This window comes from Andrena cerasifolii, chromosome 3 (genome assembly GCF_050908995.1).
Source record: "Andrena cerasifolii isolate SP2316 chromosome 3, iyAndCera1_principal, whole genome shotgun sequence".
NCBI classification, from domain to species: domain Eukaryota; kingdom Metazoa; phylum Arthropoda; class Insecta; order Hymenoptera; family Andrenidae; genus Andrena; species Andrena cerasifolii.
Window position 1 is genome coordinate 22593521 of NC_135120.1, and position 18822 is coordinate 22612342.

Sequence of the window (18822 nt, forward strand, 5' to 3'; positions counted from 1 at the left end):
GTTCAGTGGTCCAATTCCTTCGCTAGGGTGTCTTAAAGAAATGTTCTCGCTAAGGAGAAGCTTGCAAGTCGTTTCGCAACAGCGACGCGCCGGAAATTCGGTAATTGGGGGCTCGGGGACCATATCGCTTGAAATAAGTTTTATTAACATACAAATCTCTCTCAAGGATTCCCGGAAGCCTCGGTTGACATTACTGTCATTAGGGGAGACGCGTGTCTGATGAAATTCCACAGGATTCAGTTGCAAGACCACTCAGGGCCGTTCCTGGGCACTTGGGCGCCCGTACGCTGTTTATTATATGTAAAATGTTGACTAATAAGAATAATAATCAAAAAACTTTTATGATGATTACTAACTATATCATTTCATTCCTTATTTATATATTTTTTAAACTATCCAACGCTGGTTTTCGGGATAAAAAAGTGCACCTCACTTTCGTGAAAATAGGCAAAATTCGAAAACTCAAGGGCCTATATTTTTTAAACAAATTCGAAATCGACTAAATGATGACTTAACCACCCCTTAATTTCACGAGGGCTAGAACATAATTAAATTAATAAGGGCGGCAACTTTGTTTTTGCAACTGGGCGGCCAACAGCCCAGGAACAGCCCTGAGACTAGAGCTGTTCGAGTACTCGAAGAACCGAACCGAGCCGAGTACTCGAAAAAAGCGAGCAACTCGAATAGAATCGAGCAACTCGACTAGAACCAAGCAACTCGACTAGAACCGAGCGGCTCGAAGTAAACCGAGCGGGCCGAAAGTACCAAACAGTCCGGTTTGTCGAGTAGTTTGAAGTTTGAATGTTTCGAATATTTTAGAATATGTTTATATACTGGATAATGGTCCATAATAATTATTATTATTATTTCGACTTTATTACTCGTTAAACAGAAAATATAGTACATAAGGAGAAAGTAAGATACGTGTAAAGGCGAGGCCGCGGTAATAATGTGAGTAATTAAAATATAAACTGCAAATGAAAATATTCTCTAACTATTGAAAATAATTTTTCGCGTACGTATGATTTATTAATATATCTTCTTGCGTTTTCCTTTATTTTTCTTTCTTTTTTGCCTTCTCCGCGTGGGTTATATTTCTGTCGAGTCACTGTTAACAAAAGGTGTTACCCGTTAATGAAGAATGAATAAGTATTAATAAATCATGAATTCAAAGAGTCAAAATTAAGATTACGGAGTTTTCCATGCGTGTCTAGATGAAATCTGAATGATTGCAAAATATGACATCTGTATATAATATATATATTATATATATTATATATATTTCTGATATTACAGCACAACAGTGTTAACGTTTTTCCAGCTGTGAAAAATTCATTTTCATTTCTTTAGTCATTCATGCATTTCACGCATTTCAAGCTACTCGAATGATCGATTACTCGAACAGCCCTACCTGAGACTACTCGAATGATCGAGTACTCGAACAGCCCTACCTGAGACTACTCGCGCCTGCAGATCTGCCAAATTTTCAAACCGATAGATCCGCCCCAAAAGTCGAAGACGACGCCCACGTCTAGATAGGGAAAATCCGAGCCTTCAATAATTTTCATTATTACTTATTTCACTAGTAGATTCGTCCATCTTCATTACTGTCGCATGATTCATGCCATTCCACCTTCTCCTCGACTAATTTAATGTCGAGTCAGACCAACCACTGTGTACGTATCCATTACCCATCGGCAATCACGGGGGTTTTGTAGCTTCTATTTAAAGAATTTTTTTACGACGTTGTAATCGCGTCCGTTCGTCCAGCTGTCGGGTGACGTTCAATTAGCATAAGAGACTTCCAAAACGGACGTCGACAGCGGTTGTATGCCGACAGCGAGACGTCGCCAGGAACGCATCCTTTCTTCCGACCGGGTGTCCCGTATGAGGGGACTTCCGCTGGGAAACGCTTTCCTCATACTCATAGGCGTCACTGGACACGACGATGGCACGGCCCAGGCGGAATTGGCATTCGACCGTCGCCGCGACTATAATTGAGTTCCGAGATGGTTCTCGCGTGCGCGACTTGAATAATTCCCTTGGTCGATACACCGTGGGTTAAACAAATGTACGAGGCTCGTCGGACGGCCCGCAGGGCGTGCTTGAATTATTCCTGCTGCACCGCTGCGCGAAGTAACGCGTGTTTCGAGCCACACACGAATCCCGATTTCCTTGAATTTCTCCGTGAATATATCGAAAGCCGGAGACGTGTCAAAGAGATGGAAGGTATCCACGGATTCGTGGTTTTTTTAGTGCAACGCCGTAGCAGGCTTTTGTATTTCTTCGTGATTGTATATCTCTGATCAGAGGATGATGGGTCACGAGCGTTAACAACGGCATTCTCGTAGCATCTATCCTGCCGTTCGATTTTCAGAAAAGTGTAAATGATTAACAGCGTCCCGATGGTGTCCCTTCTTCTACCTCGTCCTCGCGAGGCAGTAAAGCTTTAACGACGGCGTAAATAACCCGTATAAAAAGGCCACTTTGAGCCGGAATCGTTGTAGTAATGGAATTCAGCGGACAGGCAATTAAGCGCGCTGTTTGTCCAACGGCGACATCTTGGCTCCTCTTTTTGCGATTTTTCCCCTCGAAACGGCGCGGCGGTTGAACAGAAGTTTCGTGTTGCGCGGAGTTATCAACGGCCCGCGGAGATTTATCGCCTATGAAACGAAGTCGTAAAGGAATTCGAGCAGCACCTCGGGGGGATCGGCCGTCAGGCACGGTCGGGCATCGGGTCGCGCTGTCCCAGATTCGACGAGAGTTGCACGGCTGACCGCCACAAATCGGCCGGCCCGATCGAGGTCGTGACACAAACCGCAATCTGCAGTTGCGTAATACGCGTCATCGGCATGTGGGGACATAATCAGTGCGTGGACTCGGCAACGGGCGACTAGTGGGGCCACAAGGTGAAGCAGGGGAGCGCGACACGTGCGCACGCACCAGTCCGGGCCCCCTTGGCTGGGCATGAGGTGTCTGGGGGGGCCGGCGTGGTTTTCGTAGGGGTCGAAACGCTAAATAGAGCATCGCGGAGGGTTACAAAGCGACGGAGACGGTGGAGAAAGAAAGGCGCGCGGAAAGAGACGGGGTTCGGGAGGGGCTGAAGCCTGAAGGGACGACAGAGGCAAATAGACATAAGCGCCAACCCCCCTATGAATATGTATTACTCGGTAAACAGGGGTTGAATCAATATTTCGTTTAATAACAGTGTGGAACGGTGGAACGCAATTCTCCCTACGATTTCTCTCTCGCTTGTCTCCCCGTTGCCGTATCTGATTGGATACTCTCTGTTTCTACCCCACGTGCTCGCCGACCCCTCGTCCTCTCTCTCCTTCCCTCGGAACCGGAGGGGTGTTGAATTTGTACTAGGCGCGCCCGGGTATTCCCTGACACGTATTTAAACGCACAGGTATGGACGAGTCGCACCTCGGGCAACGCGATGCCGTTGGACCTCCACCCGATCCGTCCCCTCGGCCTCTTTCCATCCGATCCCCCTTCTCCCGCGTTCCTCCCTGCTCGCCGTGTATTATTCACGGCGCGTTAAACCTCGTTTGGGACTATTACGTTTCGTTTGGCACTGCACGAATGACGCGGCCCATCCCGCTTCGAATACGAATTGAATACCGTCGGGGGAGCGACCGACTCGACCCTCGCTCCCTCCCCCCCCCCTCCCCAGCGGGCCGACGATTTTCGGTGTATATCTATTGTATTTATCGGCGTCTCTCGCCCGCGTACTTGGCTAGCTTTTTTCCCGCATCCCGGTAGAGGGAGGCGCCGAGGGGTTGCCGGAGTAATTGTCCCGGTGAAACGCGATTTCCGACGAAAATAACCGTGCCGCTCGTGCATTTTCCGCTCGCCCGTGTCGCTATTGGTACATTATACAATTATTGCTCGTTCGACGAGCGACCCTCGTCGCCACGCTCTCCTCCTCTTTCATCTCCCACCGATCCAGCCACACCCTCGCACTCCGTTCACAGCGCATTGAAAAAAAAAAAAAATAAAAAAACGGTGTTCACTCGATCGTCGGTTGTTTGTCGCGCAGCGGCGCGCGGTAGCACCGGGAGCATCGTTGAATCGAGCATCGAATTATAATCGAGAACGCTTTTTTCGCGGTCGAAACGGCGAGTGGCGATACCGCGCGCAAACAATAACGTTGTACAATGCTGGGAATAAAAAAACAAAAAGGGATACGAGGGTCGTGTGAAAAATGTTGCCGGTGAAAATCGCGCGACCCCGACGCCGTTCCGGCCCGAGCAGAAAGATTCCGGCTAATAAACTGTGTTATTAAACGCAGCTGCTGCCCGTAATATTTCCCGATCAATTTACAACGGAGTGCATTTTGATGTAGTCCGTGTACAGCGAATTTATAGATTGAAATTTAGATACCATTCGAGCTTGGGAAAAGTTACTCGCCGAATACCGTGCGGCGGTGTTTTTCTACTCGCCCAGCTATTCCGTTATGCTCCCGTTAATTTTATACGATCGCCGCGCGGACTTTTATTTCGCCTAAGGCCCATAGCTGGCCCACACGCCGGGTTGTCCGTCGCGGACAAACCTGCGATCAAAGTCTGCGGCGGATCAAAATTGCAAATACCCACTGACATACGACGAAAGTCCACAGACAAATCACGCTGGATAAATCGGTCACAGATAAAACTGTGTGTTAATGGATGAAACCCGCTGACTTATCCGCGGATTTAATCGAAACTGCGGACTTTCGTTTTGCTGAAAGTTTTCTCAGTTGTCGTGCAGACTCGAACGGAGTTGCACAAAATGAAATACACTAGGTATAAAAAGTCTGCGTACAGTAAGGTGTGTAGAAGTGTCTGTTTATGAAAATATAGAAATATCCTTGAATTCAGGTGAAAATGTATTTGTAACATGTACGTGGTATGTTTACAATTCTAGTAATGTCAAAGTAACAAATTAAAAATCACCGGAACTTAAATACAGACAGTGAAACGAAAAATGTCCCTGAAAAGTCACCAGAAAAAGTCTGTATACGGCTACGTGAAATGGTGATTTCCCGAAACAGGATTGGGGATTCCCCGGTTTCTAACCTTAATTCTGGGTTAACGAAACTTTGCGCAGATTGATACGCGTGTGCGTGTATTATTTATAACGTTACAGTAGGTATTAACAAACGAAACTAGCATGGAAACATATTGTCTGTATTTAAGTTCTGGTCATTTTTAATTTGTTACTTTGACATTACTAGAATTGTAAACATACCACCTACATGTTACAAATACATTTTCACCTGAATTCAAGGGTATTTCTATATTTTCATAAACAGACACTTCTGCATACCTTAGTGTATGCGTGTAGTTGGTAATAATGTAGTATCATCATAGTAAGTTTTTTCATTTTTTTTTCAATTTCGAGCTGTCGGTTTTTATCTGCAGACAACAACTGCGCGTCCCTATTTCTAATCACGTAGGAGTTCTGCAAATGACGATCACAACGGAATCGTTCAAATCACGTTTCTTTACGACGGACACACTTCTTAAATTTATTTCTCTTAAAATACTGCCATCTACTGAGCAACGGGCCGCAGCATTTTGTTCAGAAATACCGAACTAATTTAAAACAATTTTTTGTACAACTAATATGTTATTTAACTTTTTTACATTAAATGAAAAGTATGCGTACTGAGCAGAAATCGGGACGTGATTAGAAATAGGGTCATTGACCTTATTATATAAGTGCGAGCAGCGACGAAGTTCGTCCTAAATAAGCAGTAAAACTTGCGACAAATCTGCAGCGTCTACGCTTCCTACCGCCTTCCATTCGCGCGCAGCTATACCCATTAGCAAATATTCGCTAATAATAATCACCCGCAACGAATGTCCCCGGAAAATCGAAGAGGAAGGTGAACGTCGGCCCGGCAACTTTCCCTGTCTGGCTCGTCGGACGGGCCCTCGTCGTAGAAAAAAAATTGTTGCGCGTCAAAAGCCCCTCGCCGGAAGTCGAGTGGCCGCAAGGCAAATTGCGAGCTACATCCGTGGAGAGAGTGGTAGCGTACACGTGCGTAGGGCGCCGCAAATACGTCCCCAGGGGGTAAACTGTGCTGCGGGGAAGACCGTACGAGCGTTACACACACGCCCGGGCCCCCTCGCCCTGCGTCGCCCCACTCGACAGTCCAGGAAAATAACTATCGTACACAATCGGCGGCGGCACGTACCCCGAGAGGGGTTATTTCGCATAATCCACCCTCGACGACGCGACCGCGACCCTCGGTTGTTCGGCTGGAGCACTGTGTTACTTTCTTCCCCTCTGGTAGCCGCCGTCGACCCTAAATGCCTAAGTGAAATCCACGATAAGCATGATTCGCGCACGTAACTAGTTTACCGTCCTCTGTTATCCCCTCTTGATCTCGCGCCGCTTCACCCTTCCCTCCGCGGCGCCCTGTCGCCTCGTCGTCCGCTTTCGGTCTTCACCTTTTCGGCGGCTTCGTACGTCCCTATTACTCGCCGCTCCTCGGAGTAGCGAGGCTATCGTTAACGGTCCGCAAGGGCCCTCGGCGACGGTGTCGCGTCAGACCGGCTCTGCTTTGGGGGATGACGTTTCCATGCCGGCTGTTGGTGAATGCGTAGTCGAGGGTAGACGTGAAGATGCCATTCCGGAGTTCAGAACACGTGGCTCGCCTCGCGTCCGTTTCATTTAATTTCGTGATAGAAGCAGTTGTTTATTTTGTATGATAAGCGCTCCCACTCGATTTGTTGGTAGTTCAGCGACGTTGAGTGTAGTCCCTTTTCTATTTGAAGCAACAGAGAACGGACATACCGAGGCTGCTGCAGCAAATGCATGCTCAGCAACTGCCACCGGGAGCAGCGATAGGTGCTCATCCCGGTCTACCCGGACTTCCGGGACTGGGGCCAGCTGGTGGACTTCCGGTGCCGACTTCCGCCTCTGCCGCACTCCTTGGACTGGGTCTGACGCCTGGAGCCGGATCGGCACCCGGCGCGACAGCCGCGCATCCACTTTCGATGCTTGGTAAACCGGAACTGCATCGTGGCCAGCCCGACGATTTGAAAAGCAATGGCGGTAAGACTGCTCAACTGTATCCTCCTATGTAACATGTAATCGATGAACATAGCGTGCTCTTCCTGCAAAGTCTTTGAAAGTGTTGCGCTCCATTGAAACGTGGCCTGATCCCTCAACCCCTTAACGCACTGATACGAAACACTCGCATTTCCAATGCTGTATGGAGCATACGATATATATTTTAGCATCTGCGATAATAGTGTGTAACAACGTACAGATCGCGCATTATAACTTTGCCTCCGAGCGGCCACTGGCAAGGGAAGATCCCGAACCCGGAAATTCAAAAAATTCTGAAACTTTGTGAATTTGTAGGGATTTACTTCCTGATTACCAAGTAGTTTTTGTTTGAAAATTCGGTTACTTCCCGATTTTATGTTACAACTCGAGAATCGTTAAAATATTTTTTTATCAAATGATAGATCTAATTAAAAGAAGTAACTAACTCTTTTACAGTTCGCGAGTTACAACACAAAATTGGGAAATAACCGGATTTTCAGGGGTTAATTTCACCCCCTTCGAGTGAACTTGGGCAGCAAACAAAAATTGCGTGGTAATCAGGAGGAAATCCCCTTCATATTCACAAAGTTTCAGAATTTTTTGAATTTTCGGGGTCGGGATCTTCCCTCGTGAGTAGGCCGTGAGTCAGCCGTGCGTGTGAGAGTCCAACCGTTGGCGTTTTTTTTTTAAAATTGAATCGAAAAACATACGATAGCACACGCATGGGTATCGCGCTGAGCTGTTACTTTGTATGATACTCGCCCGCCATAAATAAAAAGTGTTCTAGAAGCATTTAAACATTCAAAATTTGAGGAAAAAAAGTTGTTTTTTTTTTAGTTTTTCGGACTTTTTTCGAAAACCGTTTGTCGCACGAGAAAAAGCAATATAACATAAAAGATGCTCCTTGTCCGGATCTACAATTTTTGTTTGACATATTTTTTTATTTAATCAATAACTTGGAGGATATTCTATAAAATCGACTTCGGGAGCTGTTAAATAATGATTGAAATGTTTAAGTTAATGTTCTCGTTATCCGATCGCGCTCAAACTTAACACGGATTTTTTTTCTGAAGAAAATACAAAAGTCGAAAATAAGAGCCACCCTAGTATGCACGTAGGTTACACGTTAAAGGGTTAATTACACAAGTGCCAAACAGATGGACACACGTGCTTAAGCTCGTTCGCAGGAAATCTTTCAATGTTGCGCCCCACGTTCATCGTCCAAAAGAATCGAATCGGCGATACTCAATCGAAACGTTTCACCCAGCTCGAGGGGGAGGGCTGTAATTTAAATTGACCCTCGGTTAATTTCCGCGTTTCCTTTTACAACCCGAATTACGTTCCACTCCCCGACCATCCCAGAAACCACAAAAGCTTCTCGATGAAACCGGTGCCTCACCCCCATTCACGATCGAATTCCTCTCTCGGCCGTTCCACAGGAATCGTAAAACCCCCGGAATACTCGTTATACGCATACCTTTCGCCCTTTCACACGATTTTAATTGCCACCTCTGTGGGCAGCACGGCGGGAAAAGAAATTAACGAAATTCCGGCCTTTGGTCACGTTCGCGTGCGTCCCCTTGCCTTCCGCCACCCTCCGCTATAACGAATCGCACCTGCGAGGGAACGCGAGCGAGCGAGCTGTCTACCGTCGCGGGGGAGGGACGGTGGATTTTTCTCTTTTTGTCACCATCATCCGTTTGATCCCGCTTTCGCGATACCCCTCGCGCCGACTCTCTCCCACCCCTCTCTCGCGCGAGAGGGGGAAAAAAAAGGGCGCGAGTCGACCGCCAGCGGGGGGGGGGTGTGTGCCGCCGAGCAGCGGGATACAGGGAGGGCGGGGGGTAGGTGAACCGCGAAGGGAGCGGTGGACGGGGGTGGAAAAAAATATGTAGCCGACGTGACGTGAGCGTGCGGCTCGGCTCGGCCGACTGGAAATTTTCAAAGCGCTTTTCGGGTATCCGCTTTCGGCCGCGAGGGGATGAGCGTGTTTGTGCGTCACCCTGTTAGCGGACACCGGCGGTTTTGAGCGAAAAGCGCATAAATATGCATGAAGATCATTTATACGGGCGCCGATCGCCCTTCTACCACCATCCACGTCATGCTCGATGCTTCACCCGCCCCACACTCGTCCCCGCCACCCTCCCCTGTCGTCTACTCTTTTATGGGCACGTTATTAACATTTTATCGACGCCACGGTGGTCGGGATTTTGACAATTCTCTCTCTCTTTCTCTCTCTCTCTCTCTCTCTCTCACTTTTTTTTTGTTCTCCTCACTTCACCCTCGCCCACCTCACCCCTGTCTCTTCGGTAGCCCGGGACACCTCATGCATGAAAATCATTTTCCTCGTGAAAACGTTCCCGCGCGCACGGCTTTTGACTGACGATCGTTTGCGTTTGTCTGGTTGCAGGTCTCAGCTCGACCGAGGAGAGACACGTGAGTAGATATTTCGTTTTCTATTTTCTCTTCTCTTTTTTTCTCTCTCTCTCTCTTTTATGTATTCTTTTTCCCGTTCAGTGTACAGGGTGGTCCTCGTTAACGGTCGCGATCGTTTAATCAGTTTTCATAATCGCAATTGTAGATTTCTTTTCCTAGTAACGTAAAGAGGCCTCGCGACAACCTTGGTTCCTAAACCAATTCTTAATTAGATTCAGGTCAGTCGTTTTATTATTTTTTTTTTCGAATATCGCGGATCACTCTATACGCGCGCCGGGATTTTTTTTTCTCGAGATGCCGAGGCGTAAAGCGGATTTCGGGGTTGTCGACGGATTTAGACTATAGAGCTCGGCGTTAATCGGAACCCTATCTCCGCTGTTCGCTCTTTCGCCCACCCTCTCCCTCGCGTTTGCTCGTTGTCCCTTTCAAAATTAAACGAAGGACCACGCTCGCCGGGCACGCGCAACATTGCGAATAACGCGTTCGACGATAATATTTCGGGGTAAATTATTAATGGACGTTGAAGAGGTCGGTCGGGGGGGGGGGAGGGAGGGGGGATCAACGCGGCGCGTTTTGTCAGAATTTTCAAACGTCAGAGGCAGACCGAGGGGGGGGGGCGCGGGAGGGGGGGTCGGGGCCGGGCGTGCTTTATTTTTCACGTGTGTCGTAATTAAGGTTTACTACGCAAATGAAATTATGTCAGCGGGCGCTGTTTTATCACGGATGAAACAATAACATCGGGCCGCGCCGGAGATTTATCGCCCTGTATTTTCGTCCCGGTAAATATTTCGCCGCTGAACAGCAGACAAATCATTTATCGGAATGTCGAGTTAACAATCGGATTATCCGTCCAACTTCTACGCACGATCTATCGCGCGTAAATAAACAAACAGACGCGGATGGGCATTTTTTGCCGTTTATCCGTTTCGCTGCCGCTGTTGCCGTCTGAAATTTTCAAGGATTTAATGACGTAGGAAAATAATCGGAATCGAGTAGAGCAAACAACCGGGGCGCGCTAGAAACAAAAATTACCACCGTATTGCCGGCGATTAAAATTATTTCAATGCCCCCGGTCGGATCGTTAACACGCGATGCGCCCGCGATAAGCGCCGAAGCGAAGGAGAGAGCAGTGATATCCTCTAGGGAGTGATCGGAGCAACGTGCATCGTCGCTGATTGGTTGCCGCGATTTTGGAGCAGAAGCGAAAGTAGACAGAGAAAGAAACTATAAAAAAAAAGAAAGAGACAGAAATACTGATAGAAAGAGACAGAAATACTGATATAAAGAGATTGAGAAATTCTGATATAAAGAGATTGAGAAATTCTGATATAAAGAGATTCAGAAATACTGATAGAAAGAGATAGATATGTTTATTTCCGATTTTGCTCCAAGATGACTGCGATTATACCGATCACTCCCTAGTTGATCACTAGGAGGGAGTTCCTCGCGCAAACAAGCCCGCTGGACTTTCGTTCGCCGTGGACTTTTTCGTTCCCGTCTCGCCGCGCATAAATTATATGCACTTCCGACGACTATTCCTAATCCGCGGTTGCGGCGCAGCGTACGCAACTCGACGTACACCGTACAACGTGCTCGAGGCACGAGTGCTCGCGACGTGGCCCCCCTCGCGGCACCTCCCCTCTCACCCTTGTGTATTACAGCTACATTACACGCGTGTAACTTTCCGTGCGCGTGAAGGGTACAACGAGTGCTTCACCGTACTTCGCTCCCGAGCACCTACTGTACGGGCAATTATGTTTTCGACGAACGTGGGAGAGGTATAAAGTGGCGGAGGGAAGGAGGGCGACTCCGGAGGGGGAAAAAATTGAGGCAACAACAGCTACGGTCTCGCGTTTCGACTTTTCATTCTCCCGTGCTGCGATCCGCCCAGCCAATAGCCGGCATTTCCACGCACTAAATTCTCCCGGTGCCATCCGAAACCTTGCGCCATACCTGACTCGCATTTCTCTGAACATTGCTCCGCATTGCCATCCTCGTTGCTAATTCCATTTCAATATGATTTTAGCCCGCTACAATTCCGCCAAGACAGTGCCTAAGGTGGATGTCACAATTTCTGTTCGTGTCCCCATTTCTGCTCATTGAACGTGTTTTTTCTTATTATTATAAGCGTCGCGTTTAGTACTATAGTTGCGACAAAATAATTCTAAATTATTTGAACATTTAGAAGGAGTGTTGCACGAGCTTGGGGCTAATCAAAGTGCAGCATAAGCAACGAAAAACTTTTAAAATGAGAGACTCATTTGTCGACCGTGTTTTAGCTGGTTGTGGTAAGGAATAGCGTCACCATTGGTATTCGATAACAGAGTTCGACAAAATTTCACTTTTTTCGGACTTGTAACATTTGATAGCTGAAACTATTTCGCTTCTGTATTGAAAACAAAACGTGACTTACCACTTCTGTTAGTGGTTTATTTCTATTCGAAGGCATTTTATTTTTTGTTTATCATTATCTAATGCTTTACTCTTGTGTTATAAAACATCTCCATAAAAGATGCAACTTATTTTAACCTGAAAAGGTAACATATTATGTGAGCAGAAGTTGGTACAAATGGTGAGTAGAAATACGTACATCGCTATTTTTCGTGAGCAGAAATACGGACATTTAAAGCAATATATTTAATTACAAATTACTAGTAGTTAAACATCTTGAAATATCTTTCTTAAATAGTTTTCGATTGGTTGATTTATTATTAAAGAATTAATCAATTACTCTGCAAATTTTGATCACAAACAAATTTTTTACACCTTCTTTATAACGAGTAACTTCTTAAATGAGCAGAAATTGTGACATTCACCTTATTTCTAATCCACGGTGCATCAATCCCACTTTTCTCAACCTTATCTCCAACGATCCATTCGAGCTCTCGCGCCACGACTTTCCACTTTCCCATACGATTCTCATGGGTGTCCAACAAAATTTCAACATCCTCCCTTTTCACCCCCGCGTAGAAGAACAAACTCGACGAGCCTTCTCATCAGTTTCTTTAAAACATTCTCCGTCCCGCGAGACATGCGTGCGTACCTGGTGCTCCCTGTTCGACGGGATCATAGGAGAACGAGAGAGCCCGTTAAATGGAGCGAGCCGAAATTCCGCGGGGGATAGGCTCCGGTACCCTCTGTCGGCGAGCCGGATAACATTAAAGTTACGAAAGTAATTACAGACGGATACTGGGCTCGATCGTATCGGTCCCTGGGATACAGTCCTCCGCGGTCCAGAATCCCCGTCCGGAAAGTTTTCTTTTCGACCGCGTAGCCGAAGGGGAGGCACGGCTCGCCCCGTAGAAAATGCAAGTAACGACCTTCTTTCGAGCGCCCGCACGGTGGAAGCGACGGGGTACGAGGGCGGGACGGAGGGCAGAAATAGGGATCAGCGTGGAAAGGGAGGAGGGAAGGAAAAAAATAATGGAAAGAGCCGGAGCACCCATAAAGAAGGGAGGGTAAGGAGGAGGGGGATAGCAGCGTGTATTATAGGTTTGCCGAGCCTGTAATCATCGCGGGACCGCGAAACGCCCATCGACGCCCTCTCATTCTGCCTCTCGCCATTCTATTTTCCTCTCTCCTTATTCCACCCCATCCTCGGGCAGTTTCCTCCGTTCTTTCGTTCCTGTTCTCGAAACACGCGCGTGTGTGTGCCCACGTCCCGTTCTCTCCCGTACCGTGCCGACTCTATAATCATTATCAACCTCTTCCCAAAGCATCCTCCTACTTCGCGTGCGTTTTTTTCTCCTCCTCGGTATCGCGCTTCCTTTAATTCCCTCGCTGTGCCCCGTGCGTGGTATTCTCGTTGCCGCCCCCGACCTGCGCCCCCTCCCTCTATTTTCTTCGGATTTTCGCGTCGGGTTCGCGATGCGCTGGGAATTCGATAATGGGCCGGAGAACGCGTCGCGTGCCTGTAAGCACGTAAATCTATCGAAAACTACGGGTAGAGGGTAAATGTGACTTATTTCGGCCGCTACCCAATAGTCAGCCTTTTCGGAAATAAATTGCTTGGAAATAAGAAATTGGGAATAAAATCTTATATGTTTAAACGAAACAATGATCAGTGTACTCTCTCCTTCGAATGTGGGAAGTTTCATGCCTTTAGCGGTAAAAATATGAACTGCAGAAAGCTTTAAGTATTGTGTTGGCGATTCGAGGGTTGGCGACTGGTGAGTCAATTTGAATTAATTTAGTACATAGGCGACACTTGGAAATAGTGTATACCAACACTAATATGAAGTTTTTTATGTTCAAATTTTGAATACGCGATTAATGACGTTTGAATTAATTTTTCGTGAAATTATAATTGCATTTAAACTTAGGTTAGTATGTATTTTTGAAGTGGCCGACTATTGGCGTTCAAAATATAAAGAAAACCAATAGCCGCTACGGCTGACTACAGGACAGGATATTCACTTTCCGGAATCACCTGTTTTTATTGTTTTCCGCCAAAATTAATGTTATAAAATTAAATTAATGTTATATTAATAAACCAGTTGTCGGTCGTCTAAAACGCAAAACGAACACAAAACGGCTGACCACTGGTCTAGTAGTCGTCCTTTATAATTTAAATAATTAGAATTTTCAGAAAAAAGAAATTGTTGAATTTTCAGTACACACATCATGAATTTTGAACCATTTAACATTCTGACGATTAACAATAACTATACTATAGGGTGGGAGATACATACAGTGACTCGCATTAATATTCGGACACTTTTTAAAATCGCATAACTTTTTTAGAATTGGTCTGAACAATTTGAGTTTTTTTGAGAAGCTAGAAGGATTAGTTTGCTAACTGACGCGTTTCGTCGTTTTGAAAAAAAAATGTATTTGGTTGGAATAGCGAAAAGAATAGTAAAGGTCGATTTTTAAACTTTTTTTGTGAGCTTGTAATGAAAATTAAAAAAAAAACAGATTGCAGTAGGTCGTATACGTGCCTAAAATTTCATCAAAATCGGTTAACGTTGCTCCGAGCTACAAACGTTTAAAGATCGCAGAATAAGGTCGAGAATCGCTGATTTCGGGAATTTTCGCGATTCTCGAGAAAAGTTTAAAAATCGACCTTTACTATTCTTTTCGCTATTCCAACCAAATACATTTTTTTTCAAAACGACGAAACACGTCAGTTAACAAACAAATCCTTCTAGCTTCTCAAAAAAGCTCAAGTTGTTTGGACCAATTCTAAAAAAGTTATGCGATTTTAAAAACTGTCCGAATATTAATGCGAGTCACTGTATATAACCTGATAGAAGAACCTGGCTGACTACTGGCATATGAAAGGCTGGAGTTAGGATTTTACTGGCTGACTATTGGTAAAAAGGACGTTTCTGGGTATTTCAGATACTTTAAATAAAACTTGTTATACTATTAAAAGAATCATCCACACATTTGAAAAATAGATACTTTAAAGAATTTAACTATCAATAACGCATTTAAAAAATAGTATATTAATAAAAACAACGCGCAACATGAATTTCCGCTTTCCCTTAAATGGCCGACTACTGGCACAGTTACCCTACCCGTATTTAAACGATGGGCATCGATCGTCACAAATCCTAAGTGAATGCTGAGCATTCTCTACGAAATGCCCGGCGAAGCGTAGCGTGGAGATTATAGTAGAGGTAGCTGGGTCCGCTTTTCGAAATCGTTGCGACCCGCTCACGCTCGATTCGGATCGCGTAGGCGATGTCGTCTGGGGATAGCAAAGCGGAGTGACAATTGCGTTTCGATGCCTTTTGAAACGCAGCCGGCCGCGGCGAAGTCGAAATCGATTATCGCTGGACGCGCTCGCGTGACAATTGATAATAACCGTCGACGCGGGTAATTACGGTTTTGTTACGTTGATCGGGCCGCGGGAAACATGTGGGTAATCCGTTGCGTTTCAGTCTACGCCCGGCTGTCTGTTATTTAACCGGAGATTAACGGCTGTGTAAACGTATACTTCTGTTCAAACAGCGTGCCTTCGTTCCGAGGTGTGTATCCGTTGAACGCGTGCGCGCGCTCCTTCGCTCGGCGCGTCGAGCCCCGGGTTTAATCGTCCTGATAAATCAAAAGCCTCGCCCCGGCTGGATCCCAAAGCACGTCTTCCGTCGGCCATCCCCCAGATCCGATCGGGGGGCGCTCTTCCGCCGCCCCGCGCCCGCGTACCCCAGTCGTCGAGGGTCGCGTAACGATTTTCGTCACGTTACAGAGGAGCTCGATATCGCCCGGCAATAAGTACAATCGACCGCGGTCACCCCAGGACACTCACCATCCCATGCACATGAAGAAGATGAAGAAGGAGCAGGACAAAGACATCGGCCACGTAAGTGCCCGTTCCCATGCAGCCTCGTGTCAATGAATGATCGCGCCTCGAAAGAAACGTTGAACCGCGCACGAGACTTCAAACAAAGATAACCGGCCCCGATTAGCCTTACCAATATGTACCGTAGATAACGCAAACTGTGCAATGTGTGCTGGCCAAACACCCTCCGCGAGATAATAAATTCTTCGTTTTCGTGAACTTTCCGTTAAGCAACACTGATTCAGACTCCACCGATTCCGTGCACCTACACGATACTCGGCCGTGCCAGTTGCGAATTTAAAGGGATGCGAACCGCCCGTCCTCTCGATCCTTCGGTCACAGTTTCGGTGTTTCGGTAACCTGGGGCATTCTCTGGGCACCACAGAGCGACGGTGAGAAAAGCGATCAGGACCTAGTGGTGGACGATGCCAGCGAGGGACCAACCAGCCCAGCGGTGAACGGCACGTCGTCGCCCCGAGAAAATGGACTGGACAAGGTACCGGCGATGGGTGCCGGGGTGCAGACGAAAAAGGACGTGCCGCCCCATTCGCCGAGAAGTGGGACCAGCAGTAACGCCAGCACACCGTCCGCCAAGAAGATGGAGGAGCGAGAGAAGCCCACCACACCGATCTCGAAACCGTTGACGCCGACCTCGGGCTCCGGGATCGGCGGGCTGGGCCACAAGTCTTCGGGATCGGCGAAGCTACTTCAGGGACCGTCCCCTCCTGGTGTACCGACCGCCTACCCTCCTCACTATCCTCCCGGGCCTCCGCCGCACCATCTGGCACCAGCTGGCCAACACCCTCACGTCGACATGATGGGTTACAACGGGTACGTGGCGCCGAGAGCACCACCTTCGCTTCAGCAACTGTACGATCCACACGTGGCGATGAGGAACCCCATGGGATCGGTTGGAGTACCCGGAGGCAAACCGTGAGTACACGCACTTATTCGCCCGGACCACAGCGCTCGTAGATAGTGACTAGAATGGGCTACAGATTCAATTAAGCGACGATCAGGGAAGCTGCATAAAGCAGGAGTTTATTAAATATATAATTGCGACTCGCAATTAAGTGCACCCTTTAAAACAGCCACAGGAAAACGGGCCTCGATCGAAGCTCCCGTGCGCTGTTTGCGTAGACCCGTAGACCGAGCTGTAGCCCGTCCAAGTTTCTGAAATCGCTGTGCAAATCGACGCCTCGTAGTTCGCAGTCGCTCGATCGAGACGTACGATTATTTGATCTAGGCATCATCCGCTCGCGCGTTAAAAACGTCCGGGGAGTACGTAGTTTGGTGTAATTATAGTGCCGCTGGAATAGCGGGGGCACCGTTCGGTCTCAATGAAGATACAGAGCATCCGCGACTATGTACACCGGAGGTGTTGCCTTGACGTTCGGTATCTTCTCGGTTTGGCATATGACTCGCGCTCCCGACACCCGTAACCAGCTCTCCAAACAAATCTAAATCGGACGAAGTCCGTACAACTCGAAGCTGTTTGCTTTCCTACAGATGAGGAACGCATCGGTGCCGTCGGTATTTTAAGATAAGATAATTCGATCGCGCGTCGCTTACTGTTTGCGCGGCGGATATTAAAGGGAAATATTTAGCGCGATCATTAACGCGAACCAAAAATTCGGCCAATAAATCTTTCGAGAGTCCGCTCTCGCAACCTGGGGAGTTTCCAGCTCGCATGCTCGCGTTTCATTGCTGAAGACTCGTCTTCGCTAGGCTGCGAAGAATGCACAGCGAGCTGCGGTGGGATCGCTGATGCGCATGCCAGGGCAGAAGGTGTTTGTGCAAATTTGCTTGGAGCACTACGGTGGGGAGAAGCTACACTGATTGCGTAGACTGTTAAACGTTAAACAATCGAGGGTACACGGCACAGTGTTGTTGCAATCTCGCTATTTCTGCTCCGTCAAATACAGGTTGTATTTCAGGAAAAGATGGGTGGCCGATACGCGGCGGGTGTAACGCGGATTTTGTTAATGTTGTTCGACGCTCGGTCTGCTCGCCCAGCCAGGGCTTGTTATCTACGATTCTGTTTGCTATGAAAATTCAGCGATCCCGTTGTTTATTGTAGCCGCGAACGGTTAAAATACGATGCGTTATCGATATTTTTATTTCATTCGCGAACGTCTGTGCCGCGTGATTAATGTTCCAGATAAAGACCGATAGGCCGTGCAACATTGTACATAAAGCTGGAATGAGCGCGTTTTTCCTGGTATTCCGCGAGTGCACACTGTGTAACACGTGATTATGAAAAATGCATAGACGAGGAGATACGGCGCTCGCGATTTTTATATCAATTTCTGTTTATTCAAACGGCTCATTCCCCGATAAGCTATTTATAATCCACCTGCTGAGATCGTAAAGATCCAGCTGACGGTTTGCGAAAAACGCGGCCCAAGGGTGACACGTGGCTCTTCGAATTTTTTACACCGTATTCTTATCTCCAAATTAGACGTTAACTTCTTTTCAAGTGCTCCGCGTAAAGTGCCCGTAACGACTGATTACAACACGGGCTATGTTCTAATTGCAAACAGCCTTCGAGGCAGGGACTTCTATCGGAACTGAAAATACCGGTGCGACACCGGTATTTTTCGGTTCCATCTCCGGAACCTTTATAGAAACCGAAAAAACGCAAATACTTGTATGACGTCATAACGATATATGCAAATACCGGTATATTTACCGATATTTACCGGTAATTTTTTAGGTTTTCGGATTTTATTACAGTTTTCAAAATATTATTAGACAAGAATCTGTACGCTAAACGCATGCTAATATATTGGTATTTTTATGAAAAGATATTACGTTATGTCGGTGTTTTTACAGCTCGAATTAATAAGGGTTATGAAGATATTACTTTAATCTACTATCTCACCCAAAGAGGAACCGGAAAAATATCGGTACTTATTTCGGTATAGCTTTGTTGACGTAATACCTGTATCAAATTCATACCGGTTTAAAGTCCCTGCTTCGAGGTGTCGCGATCCAGCAAGAATAAAATACTTTACCTTCTTATACCACCCACTTAAATCCTCCACCTTCTGCTC

The 18822-nt window shown here is 46.9% G+C and overlaps 1 protein-coding gene across 5 annotated transcripts in view; it reads left to right on the plus strand.

Annotated features, from left to right (window-relative positions):
* The window catches only part of LOC143366584 (transducin-like enhancer protein 4), a 65841-nt gene that overhangs the window by 39321 nt on the left and 7698 nt on the right, over positions 1–18822 (plus strand). For 2 of the 5 annotated variants that reach the window (XM_076807714.1, XM_076807717.1), the window contains exons 6-9: positions 6750–7047; positions 9455–9480; positions 15674–15787; positions 16152–16699. In XM_076807714.1, coding sequence (XP_076663829.1) covers positions 6750–7047; positions 9455–9480; positions 15674–15787; positions 16152–16699 — 986 coding nt within the window. The remainder of the gene's footprint in view (positions 1–6749; positions 7048–9454; positions 9481–15673; positions 15788–16151; positions 16700–18822) is intronic. The other 3 variants (XM_076807716.1, XM_076807715.1, XM_076807718.1) reach the window with 3 other exon arrangements.